General features: G+C 56.5%; 10 protein-coding genes across 10 annotated transcripts; 5 read left to right on the plus strand and 5 right to left on the minus strand.

Moving 5' to 3' along the window:
* Positions 1-789: 789 nt before the first annotated feature.
* BKA78DRAFT_300395 (putative vacuolar iron transporter Ccc1) lies at positions 790-1,795 on the minus strand (the record flags this gene model as incomplete). The annotated part of the gene is made up of 3 exons (XM_066887193.1): positions 790-1,312; positions 1,367-1,646; positions 1,693-1,795. 3 exons carry the CDS (start codon positions 1,793-1,795, stop codon positions 790-792), a joined length of 906 nt encoding a protein of 301 aa, XP_066738614.1.
* A 630-nt stretch (positions 1,796-2,425) lies between these two features.
* BKA78DRAFT_290290 (phosphatidylglycerol specific phospholipase) lies at positions 2,426-4,314 on the plus strand. Its single transcript, XM_066885783.1, has 3 exons — positions 2,426-2,881; positions 2,931-3,023; positions 3,085-4,314. The coding sequence occupies exons 1-3, from the start codon at positions 2,759-2,761 to the stop codon at positions 4,294-4,296; spliced, it is 1,428 nt and encodes a 475-aa protein (XP_066738615.1). The 5' UTR covers positions 2,426-2,758; the 3' UTR covers positions 4,297-4,314.
* Positions 4,315-4,740: 426 nt separating this feature from the next.
* BKA78DRAFT_300397 (uncharacterized protein) lies at positions 4,741-5,298 on the plus strand (the record flags this gene model as incomplete). Its single annotated transcript, XM_066887194.1, has 2 exons — positions 4,741-4,987; positions 5,057-5,298. The coding sequence occupies 2 exons, from the start codon at positions 4,741-4,743 to the stop codon at positions 5,296-5,298; spliced, it is 489 nt and encodes a 162-aa protein (XP_066738616.1).
* Positions 5,299-6,807: 1,509 nt separating this feature from the next.
* BKA78DRAFT_226423 (uncharacterized protein) lies at positions 6,808-7,242 on the minus strand (the record flags this gene model as incomplete). Its single annotated transcript, XM_066883684.1, has 1 exon — positions 6,808-7,242. A coding segment is annotated over one exon (435 nt), but the record flags the coding sequence as incomplete, so codon positions are not given.
* Positions 7,243-8,234: 992 nt separating this feature from the next.
* Positions 8,235-10,393, minus strand: BKA78DRAFT_327958 (alpha-2-glucosyltransferase Alg10). The gene is made up of 5 exons (XM_066889565.1): positions 10,217-10,393; positions 10,047-10,135; positions 9,411-9,991; positions 9,224-9,361; positions 8,235-9,171 (listed from the first exon to the last, which is right to left on the minus strand). The coding sequence occupies exons 1-5, from the start codon at positions 10,325-10,327 to the stop codon at positions 8,291-8,293; spliced, it is 1,800 nt and encodes a 599-aa protein (XP_066738618.1). The 5' UTR covers positions 10,328-10,393; the 3' UTR covers positions 8,235-8,290.
* Positions 10,394-10,486: 93 nt separating this feature from the next.
* BKA78DRAFT_60971 (GINS complex subunit Psf2) lies at positions 10,487-11,698 on the plus strand. The gene is made up of 2 exons (XM_066893455.1): positions 10,487-10,669; positions 10,823-11,698. Exons 1-2 carry the CDS (start codon positions 10,556-10,558, stop codon positions 11,447-11,449), a joined length of 741 nt encoding a protein of 246 aa, XP_066738619.1. The 5' UTR covers positions 10,487-10,555; the 3' UTR covers positions 11,450-11,698.
* Positions 11,698-13,766, minus strand: BKA78DRAFT_61008 (uncharacterized protein). Its single transcript, XM_066893456.1, has 4 exons — positions 13,500-13,766; positions 13,313-13,435; positions 12,800-13,152; positions 11,698-12,661 (listed from the first exon to the last, which is right to left on the minus strand). Exons 1-4 carry the CDS (start codon positions 13,518-13,520, stop codon positions 11,947-11,949), a joined length of 1,212 nt encoding a protein of 403 aa, XP_066738620.1. The 5' UTR covers positions 13,521-13,766; the 3' UTR covers positions 11,698-11,946.
* Positions 13,767-14,338: 572 nt separating this feature from the next.
* BKA78DRAFT_233955 (ERV/ALR sulfhydryl oxidase domain-containing protein) lies at positions 14,339-14,751 on the minus strand (the record flags this gene model as incomplete). Its single annotated transcript, XM_066883823.1, has 2 exons — positions 14,339-14,528; positions 14,588-14,751. Coding segments are annotated over 2 exons (354 nt in total), but the record flags the coding sequence as incomplete, so codon positions are not given.
* A 795-nt stretch (positions 14,752-15,546) lies between these two features.
* On the plus strand, positions 15,547-16,897 carry BKA78DRAFT_334188 (branched-chain amino acid aminotransferase; the record flags this gene model as incomplete). The annotated part of the gene is made up of 5 exons (XM_066890175.1): positions 15,547-15,586; positions 15,651-15,683; positions 15,734-15,847; positions 15,895-16,544; positions 16,601-16,897. 5 exons carry the CDS (start codon positions 15,547-15,549, stop codon positions 16,895-16,897), a joined length of 1,134 nt encoding a protein of 377 aa, XP_066738622.1.
* A 1,834-nt stretch (positions 16,898-18,731) lies between these two features.
* BKA78DRAFT_227372 (major facilitator superfamily domain-containing protein) lies at positions 18,732-20,363 on the plus strand (the record flags this gene model as incomplete). The annotated part of the gene is made up of 4 exons (XM_066883711.1): positions 18,732-18,794; positions 18,845-19,055; positions 19,105-19,794; positions 19,852-20,363. Coding segments are annotated over 4 exons (1,476 nt in total), but the record flags the coding sequence as incomplete, so codon positions are not given.
* Positions 20,364-20,367: the final 4 nt, after the last annotated feature.

The raw sequence follows: 20,367 nt of genomic DNA on the forward strand, positions 1-20,367 counted from the left end.
CTGAAAGTTGCCCCGTTGTATATGCAGTTTTTATCTGCAATGGAGGTTTAGAGCAGAGAATCTGGTGCTGTCTTTCGGCGAGAATTGGGTTCTGTGTCCGAGCCACGTAATGCGGTGAGTCTGATTCTCGACATCAATTGGACATTTCGTGCGGTTGGCGGGCACCTCCGCGGACGAAAAAAGTCAAGTCCGTTAAAGCTGCACTTATCAGAGTCTTGTGACTATAGAACATGCGAAGATGCTCCCATGATGCCGCAATCGGAGGTAACTTTTGGAAGGATACTTCCGCGGCGAGACGCAAAGTTTGCCCGCCTCTTGAATTAGAAACCAAAATTTCCATTCTCTTTCTTTTCTCAGATATCAGCTCTCAACATGACATTGAAAAGATTCAGATACGAGCCCCTCGAACGAATGGTCCAAGGCACGTGATGCCCATTGTCTGGCGAACATATTGGATATCTCGAGGAGCAGTCCTGTACAGAGACTTACTTGCAGTATCGTGAGACTGTCGACTCATAAGATTTGCATGGGCTCATTTCTTTGCTCTTCCCTTGGGGTGAGTGGAGCAGACGGTTGAAAGGAAACATAGGCTCGCCTGTGAAGTCAGCACAGGTAAGTGAGGACCCCTCATGAGACGAATCGAGAAGTTGTCGCTTGGCTGCTGAGATAAAATATAGATTCGAGTCTGCTGTTCGGTCCTGGTGTCGTCCAATCCTGTGTAGTTGGTGAAAGAAAAGGAAGGAGTCGTCGCGCCAATGGAGGGAAAGGGAATGGCCATTACTCATCATATCAAGGTCCGTGCCCTCCCGCGTCCCTTCCAAACGCGTAGACGAGACCCATGGCTGCCAGCGCCGCCGAACTACCTACAATCACCATCTCGCCGCCGCCCTTTACTGCGCTCCATCGATTTCGCCATCCTGACCAACCGTGGACCACAGCTGTCTTTATGTACCCAAATACGAAGAGTGCAAACGCCATGATGCCTACCGACCAATAGAGGCCCAGCCGCACAGCGTGTTCGGGCACGAAAAAGTAAGGGACCAAAGGAATGAAGCCGCCTATGAAGTAACCCAGCGCGATGGTGATTGCGCAAGTGAATGCTCTGCTTGCCGGTGGCTCGGGCAGGGAATGCTCAAATTGCATCAAAAAGTCAACTGCCTTTGGCGAAGTTGCGAGGTGCGACACGACCGGGCCTGCGAGCGACTCTGGCACGTCGAATGATGTGAGAATGGTCGACATCTTTTCGGTAACTTGCTGCGGACTTTCGGCGACTTCCTGTTGGACTTGAGTCTTTGTCGCTTGATAAGACTCACTGTACGCCGAGTCAGCAACATTCAAGGTTCTGAACGCCAAAAGCTGGGCTTACGATTCGCTCTTTGCTCCAAGATATCCACCCAGGCCCATTGATATGGCTCCTGCTATTAACTCGGCCAGTCCACCATAGATCACAACTTCAGTCTTTCCAAGAGCGGACAGGCCGGCCGTAAGAGCAAAAGGGACCGTCAGGCCGTCGGAAAGGCCGATTATTGCATCTGAAATGACTCGGGCATCGACACGGAAGCGATTCCCACTACGAAGCTCTTTTTCAGACAATGGCTGAAGCTGCTTCTCGAGGTCTTGCGGCTTGAACAGCCGAGCCTCGTCGTCTGAAGACGGTCAGTGATGCTTCCAAGGGAGAGACGACAGGCTCACCAAACTGCTCGTAGGCCGGTGGACTTGAACTTGGACTCTCAACATCCACTGGCACGTACTCTGCAGAAGAGCGGAACAATTTGTTTTTCAAAAACGAGGCCATATCGGTAGTGTGGAAAGACTGAGCGCGATTTGAAAAGAGCAAGTTCGTCGGTGCCGAGTCCCAACCAACAGAACCATTGCTTTTAACACGCACACTGTCATTCGCATGGACTGGTCAACAGACTGGACCCAAAGATACGCATGTCTCGGTTGCAACGGCCACCAATCGCGGCGCAGACAATCAATCTCATCCTATCGATTGCGCATGCTCCTGGCGGACCTTGCCCCACCTTGGACGACGGACTGCAGAGGCACCTGTGCTCCACTGCACGTACCTGCATTCATGGCGGGGTTGAGTGCTCTCTCTGGCTACTCGTCAACCATTTTTCCCTTTTCGCCTCTCCCGTCCTCGGCAAAGCTTAGCAACCTCCCGACGATCCACCTTGCGGACTTTCTTTCAACCTCGACCCAGCCACCGTCTCCCACTTTCTCCAACCACACATTTTCCTCTCCACACGTGTGAGGTCGCATCATGCTATCTCTGGTGCTTCGGAACCTGCCTAAGAGTGGAGCAGAGATCACAGAGATGCTTGCTTGGTATCGCAAAACCCCTCCACGTGCTCTGATCGTTGTGCTTCTAGCCTCTGCTGAGCAACGACACGCGACATCAATTTGCCCTTTTCGACCGTATCTTGCTAATGAATATTCTCAACAACCGCGTTGCTTCCGTTTTATCCGCCGTCACCTTCCTCTAGCAGTCTACCGCCATGTTGCCCAACGCGGAGACTTGTCTCTGTTCGATTTTCCGTCACCCAAGGGTGGATTCTCATGACTTGCAAACTTTGTCTCTTGCATTTGACCGGGCATCACCGTCAATATGACCTTGATGTCTCCACATGGACGCGTACTGTGTATCAATGTCTTGACGATCAAGCCGTGTAATACCCATGGCATAGCATAAAACGATAATGCCTCCCGCTTGATCTTTCTGACTTGTCGCTTCTTGCATCTCCAGCACAGGAACATGAAGTCCGCACTTACACTGGCCTCTGGCCTCATCTTCGTGTCCTTGTCTTCAGCGGCCCCGGTTGTCATTCATGGCGCCTCGTCAAATTCGAGTAGCGTCTGGCAGTCACTGAATGGCAAAGTAAGTTAAGACACTTCAGTGTTGTATCCATTCGCTCACTTGTTCTCAGATCAAGCATGTGGTATATCTCATGATGGAGAATCATTCTTTCGACAACATTGCCGGTTACTGGGACTTTCACCCAGACATTGACAATTTGAGGGTACGGCTTCTCGAAGAAGCCTTCTTCCAATTACTTTTAATCATGCTCTAACAGCTTTCAGAACATAAGCTACTGCAACAACTACACCAACCCAAACTGGACTGTGTGGAATGAACCGATATCCATTTGCGCTGCTCCTTACGAAGAAGAGGTTCCCCTGACGGACCCTGATCACAACTTTGCTGGCGTCTCCTACGAGATTTACCAAAAGTGGCAACCTACCCATGAAGACGTGCCAAACATGCTCGGTTTCATCGACCGCCAATCTGAAAAGTATAGTGCCACGCCAGGAGATAGCGCCTTTGTCATCAAAGCGTACAGCGAAAAGAAGAGCAAGATGCTTGCTACTCTCGCCAAAAACTTTGCCTTTTTTGACGCCTACCACGCTGAGCATCCCGGACCTACCAACACCAACCGGCAATTTGCCACCAGTGGCTCAACCTGTGGCATGGTGGACAACACTGATCAGGCGGCGGGTTGGTATGCCAACTACACTGGAACGACCTGCGCCAAGTCCGTCTTCGAAGCCCTCAGCGAGAAGAACATTACATGGAAAAATTACTACGAAACCGATATTGTTGACGCCTTCATGTACAAGTGGGTCCAGGACAATGCCATGGACCGTCTAGTGCACTCGGACGAGTTTTACTCCGACATTGCCAACGGGACGCTCCCGACCTTTTCCTACTACAACCCCGAGTGCTGCACCATCGACTCGATGCACCCAACCAGCAACATGGCAGCCGGAGAGGCCCTCATCAAGCATCTCTACGACGCAATCCGCAACTCTCCTTACTGGGACAACACACTAATCATCGTCAATTTTGACGAGCACGGAGGCTTTGCCGACCACGTGCCCCCTCCCTACAACATTCCCGCACCCGAGGACGGCATCACCTTCAGCGGCGAGTCGGACGGCGTCAACGTGACGTACGACTTTACGCGATTGGGGGTGCGCGTCCCCGCGTTCCTGATCTCGCCGTGGATCGCGCCCAACACGCTCATCCACAATGACGGCACCAGCTACGCAGACGACAGCGCCTACACGCACACGTCGATGCTGCACTTTTTGCAGGAGCTGTGGGGACTCGAGGGCCTCAACAATCGCGTCCAGTGGGCCAAGACTTTTGAGCACGTTTTCCAGGACAGCAAGCGCGAAGATGCGATTGAGCGGTTGCCGACGCCGGAGTGGATTGGTGGCAGCCATGAGGAGCAGCCGGATGCTTTTTACAAGCTGAACCAGCCGTATAGCTACTATGAGAGCTTGGAGTAGGTAAAAAAATGATGGAATGAGTAATGAATAGATCAAAAGGATTGTTTGTCCCTGAATCTGTGGAATTGATCATCCTGCTTGTGTGGGAGGCTTCGAGAACAGTCGCAATGCAGGAAGTCAGCCCCTGGTGCAGACATGCTGACTGTTTCTCATTAGCTTTCAGACCTTAGATGCACCATCGACAGGATCCGAATCATGTTTGAAAGTGCCGTTTTCTAGAACATGTCGATCGTCAGGACGCCGTTGTGGACCCTTCCCCGTGGGGTCGACAGGGCGGCGCATAAGCTTATCCCGATGCGGTTAGCGGCCGCAGATGGTTCAAAACACCAGGGCGGTTAATATTGGCTTTTGGCGTTTCATTTCCCTCGCAAACCCAACCCACGACACTCCTTTCGCAGACCGACCCACTCGTCACTCCTTTGGCAATCGTCTCCGGTCGCCATCATGTTTCTCAAATTCGTCCTCGTCGCTCTCTGTGCGGCTCTGATGCTTGCTCAATCCGCCAATGCCGCCACTCCCGCCTGCGTGCTCGCCGTCGTGGGCATGACCAAAAACCCGAACAACTTGACCGCCATCTGTAACGACGAGACGATGAACAAGCAGCTCACCGACAAGTGCAAGGAGCAGGACCAGGTCAAGGCAGGCCTGGACACGTACTCATCCGTCTGCTTGGGCGCCGGCATCAAAGTCCGTACGTACATCCAACTCTTGTACTCTCTCGCGCGCTCCCTCCCTTGCTAACGCACGCCCGCCCCCACAGCCAACCCCTCATCTTCATCGTCTTCGGCCTCCGCATCCAAGACCGGCACCTCGACTTCGACTGCGAGCGAGTCGGCCTCCAACACCGGCGGCGCAGCAGCCACTGGCACCGAAACCTCCCCTGGCGCCACGTCCACGTCCAAGCCGTCGGCCGGCGGCGAACCCTACTACGGCACCATCAACGTCATTCAGACCGTCCTCATTTCGCTGGCCGTCGCCATGACGCTCCTCCTCGCCTGGTAAGCGGCGCTCTCTGCGCGTCGTCCTCCTCCTCGTTGCTGGAACCGGTTAAACTGCGTCGGTTGTCGAATAGTGCTGCGTACATTGACTCGCGCTGGGGCGATGCCCCGTGGATGAAGCGCTTTACCTGGCAGTTGCGAGGTGTGCCTGCAGTCTTTGTGAGACGGGTGGTGCTCCTTTGGGCCAGTATCAAGATGCCGCAGGAGGCGGTGGTGGTTGCAATCAGGTCCTGGTACATGAGATGGCGCGGGAAGTATCAGGAGCTCGATGGCGACCTCGTCTAAACTTTCGGCACCGGCGGCATCCAGGCTCTCGTCGGGAGGCATTGGCACGCGTTCCAGCAGGCTTGAACGCACGAATCGACCTCAACTTTACGACTTTGACCACAACTCACATATTCCCGGAATCCCTTTTCAAAGCGCAATGGAGGATTGGAGGACGGCGTGTATGACGCGCAATACTTGAGCATGGAGATGCAGACACTGATACCCCAACTTTCGAGACGGACGGCTCATTCAATGCCGTCCTTATTCTATGAAGTCTTTTCCTGGCCAGCTATGAGCTCCTGTCTTGTGATGTTGCCAAATCTGACCACTAAGTTTGTGTCTCGAGGTGTTCAGACTGCCATGTGCCATACCATCTCCCCCTGCCCGGCCTGCGTGACTGAGGCTTGCCGGGGATGAGAGGTTCCCAATAGATGTTTGCATCTAGGACGCGTAACATCCGCAGGCGCATCCAAGAGGCCTCGAACACTACAAGTCCATGCTATGTAGGTAGCTCATCGGTTACAAGGAAAACTCGCTTTCAAGCTTATCCCTTGTCGGCATGTGTTGCATGCGAGGCACGCAGTGCTTTTTCCATGGCGTTTCGCACGCTGCACTCGGATGAGCAAAGATCAGACCAGGAGAGCTGCGCCACGCGTAGTACAGAGGCCGTTCGTCCTCGCCAGCGTCTTCTCGACCACGTACGGAAGGGCTGGGCAGCCCCAGACATACGTCCCTCTGCCTTTCATGCCGTCTTGCTTCGAGGAGCGAGGTGGATTGGCGTTTTGCATCCACAGACAGACCCATCGAATAATTTTCGAGACGCTTAGCGCATCCGTCTCGGGTGTCTTCTTTGCTCCAATTGTATGTACTTCCATCCCACGACTCACAGCAGCCTCCCCAACGCCCTCGCCTCGCCAATGCCGAAATCCTCCATGTTCTTCTCGCCGCCGCCGCCGCCGGCGCGTGCTCGAGAACCGCCGCTTGCCACTTTGACGCCGGCGCGTTTGGGGGCTCTGGAAGGCGGTGGCTTCTTGGATGAGGACGGCGTCGTCTCATTCTGCTTCTGCTGCTGGTCTTCCCTCTCTTTGCGCAGCCGCACCTCGACATCGCCCATAGTGACCTCGACGGCGAAATCCTCCTTTTGCTGTGCCTCTGTCTCAGTCTCAGCCTCAGCCTCAGCCTCCTGTTGTCCATCCTCATCCTCCCCCTCTCCCACCCCCATCTCGTCCCCACCAAGCGGCTCCACAACCACCCTCTCAATGACCTTGGCCTTGGCCTCGGCGCGCCTCAGCCGATCATCAAAATCCGCAACGCCGTCCTCCGTATTCCGCGTCTCGAGCGACGCCGCCTCGGCCAGCGCATGCAGCGTCGTGACATGGCCGGCCAGACGGGGGTGCTGCCTCAGCGGCGCCACCACTCCTACCACCGCCTTGTTTGCCTCCTCCTCCTCCTCCTCCTCCCGGTGGTCTGCTCCTTCGTGCTGATGCAGCCGCGCCCCCCACACGGCCGCCCGCCCGCCCAAGCGCCCCATGGCGAAGAACTTCTCGTAGCCCTTTTCCAGCCCGAAGACGCGGCCCTCGATGCGGCCGGCGCGCGCGCCGTCGCTGCGCCCCAGCGCGTAGCCTTCGGTATAGTAGCTCGACTCGAGGTTTTGCGCCGTGCTGACGGGGTTGAAGGGGTCGTCGTCGACGTCGTCGTATTCGTGGTTGGGGTTGGGTTGCGTGGTGGTGGCGGCGGGGCCAAGAGGTGGTGTGGTGTCGTGTGTGGCCATGGTTTTGGGGCTACCTTATGGGAGGATTTACTGGGTGTTGCCTGAGCCTGAATGTTTCGACTAGTTCTTGAGCGAGCTCGGCGCTCCTCGTCACAGGCGCTGTTCAATTGAAGCCGAGAGACTTTGAGGGTTGAAGGATGATGGCCATGGCAGCGGGCGAGCGGGAAAGTTTTGGCGGGCCGCCGTCATCGGGATGGATCGACGGCAGGGATTGCGGGAGAGGAGGCGCCCTGACTACTGACTGGCGGCGGGTAGGGCTGCAGACGGCGGGACACGACTGGCAGACTTGCAAACAACAAGATGGATATACCTAGATTATTGCCAGCGCAAACAAATTGGAGAGAGGAATATGTCAGGCGACACATGGTGAGCGACGTGGTACCCTTCATCACACAGAACTCTTCCTCACGCGCCCGCATCAAGCGAACGCAGCAATGAAAAGGTTGAGTAGGTCGCATCAGCCCCCGGTAGTGCTACGGGGGCGACACTGTGAGTCGCGCGTAGGCAAGCCCAGAGGCGGTCATCAAGATTCAAAAAGTGAGCAATCAAAGAATTGAGGCCGTAGCCTCGGTTCAGTGATTAAACTAAACAGAACACTGGAAGAGAGGGTCAGTAAACCTCGGAGGGAGGAGTGGGTGGAGGGAGTGAACTCACGATACTACACTTGATCTAAGCCAAATGGCAAAGAGTGGTGAAGAGGAAAGGAAAGGAGCGGAGTGGGCGGGATGAGGGGAGGGTTTAAATAGTGCCGGCTGTGACTAGCGGCGCGTCCGGATCATCGCCGGCTATTAGCAGATAGGGGAGGTGCTGCATGAATGGGAAGGAGCCGGTGGCCGAAAGGGAAAGAAGCACCTGGGCTGCTGGCAGTGGAGGCGGACGCCCGAAAAGGAAGCAGCAGGCCTGGTTGATTTCACTTTTTCATTGGCTCTACCAGACGCCCACTTCATTATGCAGACTGCTACCACATGAAGCGCTGCACGCTGCCGGGCTCCTGTGGCCACTCAAAGCCCCAGTTCAAAAACACATAGCCCGTCGCCAGATTGACGAGCAGGAACCACGCCGTCTCGACCCACAACCACGCACTCTGCTCCGGCACCCTGCTTGCGTCGTCTGCCTTGCCATCCTCCTCGTTCTTCTTCTCCTTCACCACGGCGCCGCCACCCGTCTCGTTGCCAATCGGAAAGTGCAGGCGCCACATGATCCACGGGATGATGAAGTAGCGCGGCTCGACCAGCGGCGCCGTGATGAGGTTGAGCGACGTCGTCGCCAGCCACACCAGCACGAAGGATACCTGGCAGCCCTCCTCGACCAGGTCGTCCTTCTTGACGTCTCTGGGCACGACAACTTCTTTCCGGCTGCTGCTCGTCGTCGGGTCCGTCGATTGCGATGCTGACTGCTGCTTCTTCTCGTCTTCTTGGCCAGGCGTGATGGCTAGTCGCGGCGGCGAGCCGAGCGCTTGGATGACTAGCCATCCGCCCACAATGTACGCGGGCGCGGCGAGATATCTGAGGACTGGGTAGATGCGCAGGATGCGGAATACGTAAAAGACGTAGTGGCGGTTGTCGGCCAGCGTAAAGGGGTGGATGATGGTGTTAAAGTGGACAACGAGCGCCGCTACGAGTGTCCACGCCGCAATCACAGCTACGCGGGGCAGCAGGTCCCTTTGGCCTGGACTGGCCCACGATCGAATCGACGCAGGAACAGCGGTTGCGGGAAGCAGAGAGAGTAAGGCCGAGATGATTGAAGGCGCGAGTATGGGGAAGGAGAAAAAGAGGATGTAGGGCCAGATGTAGAGCATCTGCGGGAGATGCAGCGTCGCAATGTGGTTCGATTTGTCGCCTGGATTTCGTCAGTCTGAGCGACTCAGGGGGTGGACGGGTCGAGTGCGTACCCAAAACTACGCCGCCATTCCACACGACAAACGCGCCGAAAAGACCAACAAGAATGGCGTACGGCGCTGCTGCAGATACTACCATGATTGGATAGCGTAGAGAAGCGATTCCAATTGAAAGCGTCGTTTTGACGTAGTCTGTTCTGGATCAGCACACCGTCGACAAGGGGAACATGATCCAACAGACCTGTCACTGACGCAAAGCGCACCGGCTTGTCATAGACACTCATGTTCATCGCACTGATGCGCAACACGTCAAGAACCGTCTCCTCCTTGGCACCCTCCGGGGGCGGATGTGCCGACTTTTTGAGCGCCTGGACGACGGCGAGTCCAGCAGGGAAAACAGCAACCCAAAAGATGTTGGTTTGTCTGAAAAACAGCGCCGCAATGCCGATCAAGACGGTAACAATTGCAGAAGAAATCTTTGAATCCTTCTTTTGCTGCGTCCGCAAGGCATGGTGGTAGCTCAGCAGGACGAAAAGCGTCGAGGGAACATCGGTATAATACAGCCCCAGGAAGAAGAACAGGGGCGGGAAAAGGCAGATGTTGATGGCCGTGTGAATGGCGCTCGTGAAGAGGGCAGTCTCTCTCCTGTCGTACGCAAAGTTTGTCGGCGAAGCATCTCGTTTCTTCAAAAGGCCGTACAGGCGCGTGAGAACGGAAAAGCAGATTTGCGCAATGAACAGGGCTAGGGAGCAATTGAGAGCGCGCAGGATGAAGATGTCGCAGCGGCCCGTGAGTCGGAATACGACATAAGACAGCAGGTATCTTGGGCAATTGATCAGTCAAGAGTTTTTCCACAGGGGTCTTGTTCTCAACGTACAACCCAGGGGGCGTGGTGATTTTTGGATCCCATTTGCCAAAATCTCCGGCGCAGTAGACCTGGGCCTGGCCGACGTGGAAGACTTCATCCTGAGAATTTCCATCAGTCTAAAAATTCTCCACTCTCATTCTGCGGGAAAGCCTATCTTCCATCGCAATGTTGCTACTCACGAGATACGGTTCGGGCACCCTGTCCGAAACCTTGGACAGCCATTCCCACGACGGAATCAGCAGCAGCGTGAAGCCCAACGCCAGGACCTTGAAAACTGCGGGCGGGTCCATGGCAGCGTTTCGATTGACTTTCTCGTCAACAGAACACCGCTCGAAACAGCTTCTGTCTATTTTTTTTGCCCGGTGGTGAGAAGGAAAAGAGAGCTCGAGACGAGAACCTAAACACCACGAAATCCACTCGGCTAATGTCCGGTCTGCGCGTCGACGAAACTCGTCGCGTCTTCCCGCTAGCACGCACGCGCACCCAACATCTACTTTGCTTTCGTGCCTAACGACACCATGGCGCTCCCGTTACCTCCTGGGCTGACGCCGTCCGAGGTTGCTTTCCTGTGCGAGATGGAGCTCGTCACCGTGGTGCCGCGGCAGCGTCTCGAGAGCCTCGAACTGCTAGGAGTGAGTTGACCCCGCCGCCAGCACAACATCTCCACCATCACCACCACCACCGAGCAAATGTACGTTTGTCTGTCTGTCTGCCTACCTGGGCCTCAACCTTTACACTGCTACCCCTCCACTACCTCGGGCTACCCACGACTAACACATCCCCAGGGCACCACACCAGCACTCATCCCACCCCACCGGGCCAACATCCCCCTCTGGCTCGCGCTGGTGCTCAAGCGGCAAAAACGAGCCAACATATCACCACCACCATGGCTGCACCCCGTCGCTCTGACAGCGATCCTCGAATTCGAAACCGAGCACAGCAAAGACGCCTTCTCACCTCCTCCGGCCCCGCCGCGCGACGTCTCCAACACATTGACCGCGCCCTTCCTGCCCAGCGCCGTCGCCACCGCCCCCAACGACGCGCTGCCCTACCACTGGCTCGAGCTGGGCACCATACTGCTGGAGGCGGCGCCCGACGACTTTGAGGATCCGAACGCTGTGAGACGGCTGATGCGCGATTTGAGGGAGGTGCGCATGGCCAAGTTGAGGGCGGGTGTGGATGTGCTCGAGGCGGCGGGCGGCGTCAAGATGAACGGGGTGGGCGGCATGGAGGTGGCCGAGGGCCGCAGCTTCATCGGCGGCGTCATCGACGGCCTGCGCAAGATTGGCGCGGCGAAGGAGAGTGCGCGCAAGGATGCTGAGAGGGAGGAGGGCGCGGGCGTGCGTGCGGGGAGTGAGGACGCGACAAGAGGTGGTTATGATGATGAGGATGAGGATATGGATTTGGAGTAGGGGGTGGTGATTTGATGGGAGAGAACAAAAAATATGGATATGGATACGGGCATGGGTTGGCGCAACGGTTTGATTTCAAGAGATGGCTCTCGTCCGTGCTTAGAGATACCTTGGACGATGCTGGGCTGGGGAGACTAAATATCTACGTATTCGACGAAGTGGGCTTTTTTCGTCAGCATAATCGAAAGCCTTGCAATCCGCCATTTCGTCCCTCCACTTCACAAATCGGCATCAGCAAATCCAGCTCACGAAAGGGGCGGCAAGCCACCTGAAAAAGTCCCGTGTTTGGTGTGACAAGATTGATAGTACAATGCTTTTCCGAACCGCGAGCGCCGCCCAGTCCCAGTTCAGTCAAACGAGCCAATTCTTATTCAAGTCGAAGCCAGCCATCTGTTCCTCTTTCCCGTTGGTGAAGTCTTTCTTGCAGGCCTCTCTGCACCAGTACTTTTACATTCTCGACCTCCAGCAAACCGACTTGGCGAGGTGCGCATCACTCCTCATGCGTCTGCAAACAACACAACCTCTCCCCTGTCATTTCGCCTCAACCGCAACGCCTTCCACAGCTCCTTCTCCTCGTCCGCCTTTGAGCTCGCCGCTCCCTGCTCCTTGAAATAGCGCTTCAGCGCCTTGTTCAAGCTGACACCCTTTTCGCTGTCGGGGCCCTTGTTGACGAGACTAAAGAAGAGATCGGCCCGCGCATTGCCCGAGGGCGCAATGGCAGCGGCGTGCTTGTCGTACTTGACCACGGCACCCGAGTCGTCCTGCTGGGGGAACTCAATGGCCTTTGGTTTGCGGGTTTCCGGGGACGAGGAGCTGGCGCGGCGGCGACGCACGCGAACGATTTCGCGGCCGCGTCGTTCGGTGGTGGCATTGTCGTGCTTGGATTTCTTGCTCTTCTTGGCGTCCTTGTCTTTGCGCGAGTGCTCCTTGGTCGACGACGCGGCGCTGTGCTTCTTGCGCTTGATGGGGGACGAGGCGGACGGTGAGGGCGCGTCGTTGGAGTCGTCGGCCGCTTCGCCGGACGAGTCGGGCGAGGGAAAGGCGGCGTCGCCCGCGGCCGTCGTCATCTTGTTGAGGCCGCCCGTCAATCCCGTGTGAAGCATGGGTGGTGCGTCAATCATGGTCGTGTCCTCGGCCGTGGCGTCGTCGTGCTGGCGCTTGCGCTTCTTGTCCGATTTGCTGCTTTTGGCCGTCGACTGCTCCTGCGGCTCCCTGCGATGGTGGTCCCATTTGTTAGCCGGTGTATATGGCGCCCTGGTCTGGTGCTTGTGGAGAGTTGGTTCAAGGTCCCAAGAGTCGAAGCGGTCCAGTCCGGGCCTTCCAAAGTGGTGGTGGCCGTCTTCCTCATACCTGCGATCCTGCTCGGAGCTGCTGGGCCCGGGGGTGTTTTGCGTAGTTGTCGTGTTGCTCGTAGTAGCATCCTGTCCATCCTCAATCATTCGAGTCTCGTCAGCCGTTGCCCCCTGGTGGGATATTCTTGGAGCGGTGGGGGTATCGTCGGCGACCAAGAAGTCGAATACATTTACAGCTGGCGGCGGGCTGGGAGCAGCGGGTGGGACGTCCACGATGGCGGGTGCCTGTTCGACAGCGGCCGGGGTCTTTACCAGAGCTTGCGAATTGTTGTGGTTGCCATTTTGCTGGCCCTTGGGCTTCTTTTCCTTATACAGCTTGCCCTGGTACTTTTGAGCCTCGCTCATGCACGACTTTTGGTGTTGGAAAAACGTCAGCATCTTTACTTGTTGGAGGGTGCAGACAATGGGTCGCGACATGGTCGAGACGGAGGAGCAGCAGCGGGGCAGCAGTCTTGACAACAGCTGTCTCTGAGGCAGTAAGGGGTTGCGCGGGAGGGGCGGAGGGACGGACGGTATGCGCTTTGTAGGACGTTCCTTGGAAATGCTTCATACAGTCGATGCAAGTGTACGAGGCATTCCAGCACTGATTGCGGTGGCCGTCGAGCTTCTTCTTGGTGAGGACATCGCCGCAACCCTGCAAAGCAAGCAAATCAGTCAGCGCAGAACGGCATTGGGCTTCGTGTGTGTGCAGACGGTACCTCGCAGGAAAACGAGACCATGGCGCAAACAGTCGCGACGAGGCGTAAACAAAGCGACTGGTGGGGGTCGAGCGTGGGGACGGCGGGAATGGGTTGCGCAGAGGCGCTGGCAGGTTCGAGGTTGGCTGAGGCAACGCAAGCGCGGATATAGGCTGGTCAGAATTTGGAGGTGAGGAATGCGAGAGGAGAGAGTCTGGCGCAACCCGAGTTTGAAGGTTGAGCTTTGAATCTTTTCCTAGCGCCACACACACGGACTGGACAGGCCCTGTGCTCGTGGGCCCACCAACGCCGCCATCCACGGGCATCCACCCATGTTGTACCATCTGAAATCACACGCTCTCTTGTCTTGCAGCACGCATGCTTGATTCGGAACTTTGTTTGATTGCGCTGCGCCAGCCCCGACTGGCTTGCTTTTCAAAACCCACCAAGTCGTCGGCAAAGATACGAGACGCGCGATTCATTCGCAGTAGCAGCAGCACCAGTCTGTAGAGCATGACCTCGACTCCTGATGCCGTCATTTCCAAAACCCAACGCCGTGCGCCGCACCTGTACCACCCCGACAAAGCACTGTCAAAGCCATATGTCGAATTTTGCTGCACATCTCAACCCCCTCTGGTCGGCCTGGCGCGTCCACGTGCAGCATTAGCCATCACAAGCTCGAGACATGTCGGACGGCGGGCTACTCACCCCTCCTTTTCCAGCTCCAGCGGCTTCTCGCCGCTCATAATGCCTTCAATATCCAAGTCTCGCCCATTGTCTCCGCTAATCTTTTCCACCCGATCCGCCGGCATGTCTGGCTTCTTTACCGACTTTGCCTTGTCCTTCTTCTTGGCTGCAGCCTCCTCCTCGGTTTCTGCGCACCCGCAATCATAAAAGTCGCCGATATTTGAGCAGTCAAACAAGGGTTTTTGGAGTCGCTTGTTGACTTGGTTGTGGACGTGGCAGCCCCAGGCTGCGGCCGCCGAGCGCGACGAGACTTGAGGAGGATACTTTTCGAGGATGGTCGCAAAATGTGATGCGCACTCGCCGCTGTCGCATTATTGCTTGTCAGTAGCTGTCACACCAGACGACAGCGATCGGCGTCTTACCATGGATATAGCCGCTGGAACAAGTGAATGTAGTTCTTGAGTGCGACCTTTTCATCCTCGCTGGGCTTGTCGGGGAAGCGCGCAAAGGTGGTGTGGAGGAGCTTCCATGCTGCGCGCCCCAGTTCGGCCTTGATGGTCTCGTTGCCCAGCTTGGGCGCGATGGCAGGTCCGTTCAAAGTCGATTCGTCCAAAGATTCGAGTCGTTGTGTGCTGCCGCTGCCGACGACATTTGGGTGTCGAACGCCTTCTGGCTGGTTGCGGAACGAGGAGATGAAGAAGACAGATATCAAGCCGGCTCCGAGGATCAGGAGTAGCACGAAGCGGCGAGTGGCTCCGTGAGGCATGACGAATGTTTATACAGTAGGAAAGATGATGTAGAGGCTGAGAATAGAGACCCGAATTAGAAAGAGGAAACGCGCCAAGGTGGCGTCATGTTGAAAGGTTCAGGAGAGCTCAGGTTGCGCGATCCTCCGCTTAGAGTTGGGCGCGACAGTGATGCGCTCGGGCCGGAGGGACAGCCAGGGAAAACCTCGCCCACACAAACACCATGTTGTCTGACCTCAGTGCTCTGTGTAAAATTCGCATACAAGAAGAATCAATGTTGTCATTAGGAGCTGTCATGCCGGGATATGTAGTTTGAGAGAGGGAGCGAGCGGCAGGCCTGCAGCAACCCATGCAGAGCAGAGCTTCGGCCGGTCCAAAAGGACAAAACGACCTGTCCTCCTCGTGTTTTTATGCCATCGGATAGGTATTGTCATGATTCGCTCCCCACAGGTGGCGGGCTCAAGACACGGGGCCTCCGCATCCGACAGACTCCCGTCTGGTCCCGCCGCCGATCCCGCCAGGAACCCGAAGCTGTGAGATCATGACTGTTTTGTCCCACAAAGCTCCCCATCTTTCCACTACACCGCACTTTGTCCTCGCCCTCCACACACCACCAACAACGAGCCGCGTCTCCAATGGCTTCCCAATTCCCTCCCCCGCCTACCAACTCCATCGGTACAGCTCCATCCACGTCATGCCACCAAATCTGTCGCGCGACCACTGACTCGCCTTTTCCCAGACTGGAGCAATGTGGGATTCAAAGTCCGTGAGGGTACGAGCATGAGTCCCCGCAGCCGGATCTCGTTGCTAATCTGCAGCCAGTCAACGGCCACATTGAATGCCACTACAGCAAGCAGACCGGACAATGGACAGAACCCGAGTTCGTCAAGGACCCTTTTATGCGCATCCACGGAATGGCGCCCGGCCTCAACTACGGTCAGTTGGATATTTTAAACAAACTTGGCACATCTGACTGTGGGCAGGCCAGCAGTGCTACGAGGGAATGAAGGCTTTCCGTGGACCTGGCGACAAGGAAATTTTCGTCTTCCGCCCCAGCATGAACGCCGAACGCATGCAGCACTCTGCATCTTACATTTCCATCCCAGAGGTGCCCAAGAATCTTTTCCTCAGGGCCTGTCGTCTTGCTGTGGCGCTCAACGCCGACTTTGTTCCGCCGCATGAGACTGGTGCTGCCATGTACATCCGCCCTCTGCTGTTCGGTTCAAGCGCCCAGTTGGGACTGTCTCCCCCGGAGGAATACACCTTCTGTGTCTACGTGATGCCCACTGGCGTCTATCACGGCGTGCATCCAGTGGATTGCCTCATTCTCGAGGATTTTGACCGCGCCGCGCCAGAGGGTACTGGCTCTGCAAAGATTGGTGGAAACTATGCTCCTGTGCTGAGACACAGCGACAAGGCGCGCTCTGAAGGATTTGGCATCACGCTCCATCTCGACAGCAAGACTCGCAGTGAGATTGACGAGTTCTCGACTTCGGGATTCATCGGAATCAAGAAGAATGGCGACAAAGTTACGGTGGTTGTGCCAGACAGCAAAAACGTAATCAAGAGTGTCACATCTGACAGCGCATGCATGCTCGCCAAGTCATTTGGCTGGAACGTCGAGTGTCGACCGGTGAGGAGATGATTTTCAAACCCCCCTGCCAGCCCTCGCTGACGGACGCCCCCTAGATACCCTACAGCGAGTTGCCCACCTTTTCCGAAGTCGTTGCTGCTGGCACGGCCGCGGCGCTCGTCCCCATCAAATCCATCACCATGGGATCCAAGGGCGACAAATTCGAATATATCCAGGGCGACGAGCCTGGACCAGCCTGCATGAAGCTGCTTACGTCGCTGCAGGGTGTCCAGCGCGGCAAGGTCGAAGACGCGTTTGGTTGGCGGGACGTTATCCAGGAGGCCAAGGGGTACACGGTGAAGGGGCTTGACTCGTCAAACGGAAAAGCCGACAGCATTGACAACCTCCCTTGAATTTGGGGTCGAAGTCGACGGACTTGCGGACTTAGTACGGACGAAAAGCGCATACCAAAGGGGGTACGGTAAAATTGGGAGTCATTTTGTTTAGGACCAAAAGCGCTCGCCCTGTTTGCAAAATAGAAAGAAACTAGGCTCGTTTCACGTCAGGTCGACGCAAGTGTTTCCCGACGGGGCAGGCAGTCTGCTGGAGCCTGAAGGCGTGCAGTTCAAGTGTGGTACTCTCGGTCGGCGGTGGATCCTATCTATAGGTTGAGGGTGACGCAAAGCGTGAATGATGGCGGGGTCGAGGGCTTTTTGCCCAACGGTGGTGGCCATGATGCGGGTGGGAAAGCCTTCAGGATGGCGGCGCGTCAATCCTCATATGGACCCTTTTCGGAGAGTTCCATGAGTGACAGATTGACACGGAGTTTACGGTGACAGTGTAGAGGATTGAGGGCTCGAAGAGTTGTTGAGGCGGCTGACGTGAGTGAGACGAGACCGTGACTTGCAAGGTGCATTCAGCCCTACTGAGCGTGGTTATCACACATGTCAGACACCAGAGCAAAGGCAACGCGAACGCGAGCCGGAACTCGTCCAATCGGCAGGCGACAGGGCTCGCAACGTCGATCTCCCAGCACAATGGTAGGCCCATGGCGCCGGTCTTCGTCCCTATCTCCAACGGACGAACAGATTGCTGCACTCTCGCCTAGGCACGTGGAATTGCTGTCAGGTCGGCCCGCCAACTGCTGTGTAGCCTTGGGTTCAGCCTGTCCGCGATACTGGCATCATGTTGCGTGCTGATGCTCATGTTTTTGCTTTGGACACCCAAAGTCTATCTTGCTCATCTCGTCCGCGTGGTTTGGTCCGCCCGGGACGAGGCGCGGCCGCCTCCCGTGTTGGGATTGTCCTTTCAGCGCTTTTGACTCAATCGCGCCCTTTGTTTTGCTCACCGTCGACAACCATCAATTGCTGCCTTGTGTTTGCTGGCCCAAATGCTCAGCTTGGACTTGTGGAGATGGTCCATGGGCGGAATACCCACCGTCAGCAGCAAGAAAAACCAACCAATCATGGCCCACCACCTCTGTGGCAGACAGACACGTCTTGATTCATTCCAGACGGACGCATCCAATCTTGACAAGGTAGACGGCGGCGGCTCTCGTAAGCATGCCGTGTAGCGCCGTGCTAAGGATCTAGTACCCCTCGCGCCCTGCCGTACCCCGTGCAAGCCCATGTCGCTTCGTTCCAATCAACAACAGACATCCATAATGAATCATTTTGAGAAGGTGCGAAAATCGTCCGGCGCTGCATCCGGTCGTGGACACATCTGACAAGCCATTGCTCATCCGCTATCTCCATGCACCTGTGCCCGCCAGAAAGGCCATGCCGCTTCACTCACTATATAGACTGGCCGTTGTCGCCGCTGCCCGTGATAAGGCTAACAAACCAAAGAGAGAGAGCATTGTCGGTTCCAGACACTCTTCGACCCATCCCTTTGTTCCTCTTTCCGCACCGCCAGCCCGCTTCTTTTTTGGGGCCTTGACATCTCGCTAGTCCGGTCCCTTGAACCCTTGGACCGCCCACTCGCTCCTCCCCATCCATCTGCCCTCTGCAATCCTCAAGTCCCTACGCAATGGCAGCATCCGACAAGGACGTGGACGCAGGCAACACCACCCTGCAGGTCCCAACTGCACGAGACCATGGCTCGGCCAAAACTTCGCACACCAGCTTGGCAGACGACAAGTCCACGGCCAGCCGTCGGGACAGCACTGACGAAAAAGCCATCCAAGCCAAGGATGTCGAAGCCTTTGTCGACGAGGATGGAGCCAAGCTCGAGCCCGTTGTGAGCTCAGAGTACCCCACGGGCTTGAAGCTGGCCATCATCGTCATTGCCGTCATCCTGGCCATCTTCTTGGTGAGCTTCCTCTCTGCCCTGTAGCGGACCAGGTTACTGACGTGTCACAGGTCGCCCTGGACATGACCATTGTCGCCACCGCAATCCCAAAAATCACAGACGATTTCAAGAGCTTGGACCAGGTTGGTTGGTATGGCAGTGCCTTTTTTCTCACGGTTGCCGCCTTTCAGTCGACATGGGGAAAGGCGTACAAGTACTTTCCTCTCAAGACTGTCTTCTTGATCTGCATCTTCATTTTTGAGGTTGGCAGTTTGATTTGCGGTGAGCATTCCACTGTCCAACAACACTGAATATCAACTGACTGTTCCAGGTGTCGCCCAAGACAGCACCACGCTCATCGTCGGCCGTGCCATTGCTGGCATGGGCGGCGCAGGTATTGCTGCCGGCTGCTACACCATCATCGCCTTTACTGCACCCCCGAGTCAAGTTCCCGCGTACACTGGTATCCTGGGTGCGACATACGCCGTCGCCTCTGTCATTGGACCCCTCATCGGTGGCGCCTTTGCTAGCGGTGTCTCATGGCGCTGGTGCTTCTACATCAACCTTCCCGTCGGTGGTCTCAGCGCCGCCATCATCGTGATCTGGTTCACGACACCCAAGGCTGCGAAGCCGGTGAAAGAGACGCTCAAGGAGAAAATCTATCAGATGGACCTGCTCGGCACGGCTGTGCTCCTGTGCGCCTTTACCTGTCTCATCCTCGCTCTGCAGTGGGGCGGCACAACCAAGTCCTGGGGCAGCTCCGACGTCATTGGCGTGCTGGTCGGCTTCGGCGTCATCATCGCGCTGTTCTTGGTGATTGAGTGGTGGCTCGGTGACCGCGCGCTCATGGTGCCGCGTCTGCTCAAGCAAAAGACGCTGGGTCTCCTCTGCGTGTTCCAGTTCTTCAACTCGTCCGTCTTCATGCTGCTCCTGTACTACCTGCCCATCTACTTCCAAGCTGTCAATGGTGTGTCGGCGGCGCAGTCGGGCATCCGCAACTTGCCCTTCATTCTGGCCATTGGTGAGTGCCCTTCTTTCTATTGACTTCAAAACGAGTATCGACTAACCGGCTTGCCAGGTCTCTTCACCATTTTCAGCGGCGGCTTCATCACCGCACTCGGCCACTACCTCCCTCTGATGGTCGCCGGCGCAGCCCTTGCCTGCATTGGCTCCGGTCTCATCTACACCTTCTCCCTCTCGACGCCCAGCTCCGAATGGATCGGCTACCAAGCGCTCACGGGCATCGGCTCCGGGCTGGGCATCCAAATCCCCGTCATCGTCGGACAGGCCGTGGTCCCCGCCTCGGACGTGTCGAGCATGACGGCCATCCTCATCTTCTGGCAGACGGTGGCCGGCGCCATCTTTGTGTCGGTCGGCCAATCGCTCTTCTCCAACCGCCTGGTGCAGGAGGTCAGCAAGAACGTTGCGGGCGTCGACCCAAAGCTCGTCGTTGCGACGGGCGCGACGGAGCTGCGCGGCGTCTTTGAGGGCGCCCAGCTGCAGGGCATCCTCGAGGCGTACATGGCGGGACTGAAGGACGCCTATGCCCTCGCCATTGCGCTGGGCGGCGTCGCCACCGTCGTCGCTATCGTCA

This window comes from Phyllosticta capitalensis (genome assembly GCF_038381095.1).
Source record: "Phyllosticta capitalensis strain CBS 128856 chromosome Unknown BKA78scaffold_13, whole genome shotgun sequence".
Taxonomy (NCBI): Eukaryota; Fungi; Ascomycota; class Dothideomycetes; order Botryosphaeriales; family Phyllostictaceae; genus Phyllosticta; species Phyllosticta capitalensis.

Coding starts and splice junctions, on each gene's coding strand:
- BKA78DRAFT_327958 (XM_066889565.1), bottom strand. CDS start 10,327: ATGGACCCGCCCGCAGTTTTCAAGGTCCTGGCGTTGGGCTTCACGCTG. Junction 9,992..10,046: donor ATCACCACGCCCCCTGGGTT/GTACGTTGAGAA, acceptor CAATTGCCCAAG/ATACCTGCTGTCTTATGTCG. Junction 9,362..9,410: donor GCGCTTTGCGTCAGTGACAG/GTCTGTTGGATC, acceptor GATCCAGAACAG/ACTACGTCAAAACGACGCTT.
- BKA78DRAFT_61008 (XM_066893456.1), bottom strand. CDS start 13,520: ATGGTCTCGTTTTCCTGCGAG. Junction 13,436..13,499: donor TGGTCTCGTTTTCCTGCGAG/GTACCGTCTGCA, acceptor CTTGCTTTGCAG/GGTTGCGGCGATGTCCTCAC. Junction 13,153..13,312: donor CGTCCTACAAAGCGCATACC/GTCCGTCCCTCC, acceptor CAACACCAAAAG/TCGTGCATGAGCGAGGCTCA.
- BKA78DRAFT_290290 (XM_066885783.1), top strand. CDS start 2,759: ATGAAGTCCGCACTTACACTGGCCTCTGGCCTCATCTTCGTGTCCTTG. Junction 2,882..2,930: donor GGCAGTCACTGAATGGCAAA/GTAAGTTAAGAC, acceptor ACTTGTTCTCAG/ATCAAGCATGTGGTATATCT. Junction 3,024..3,084: donor CAGACATTGACAATTTGAGG/GTACGGCTTCTC, acceptor AACAGCTTTCAG/AACATAAGCTACTGCAACAA.
- BKA78DRAFT_60971 (XM_066893455.1), top strand. CDS start 10,556: ATGGCGCTCCCGTTACCTCCTGGGCTGACGCCGTCCGAGGTTGCTTTC. Junction 10,670..10,822: donor AGAGCCTCGAACTGCTAGGA/GTGAGTTGACCC, acceptor ACACATCCCCAG/GGCACCACACCAGCACTCAT.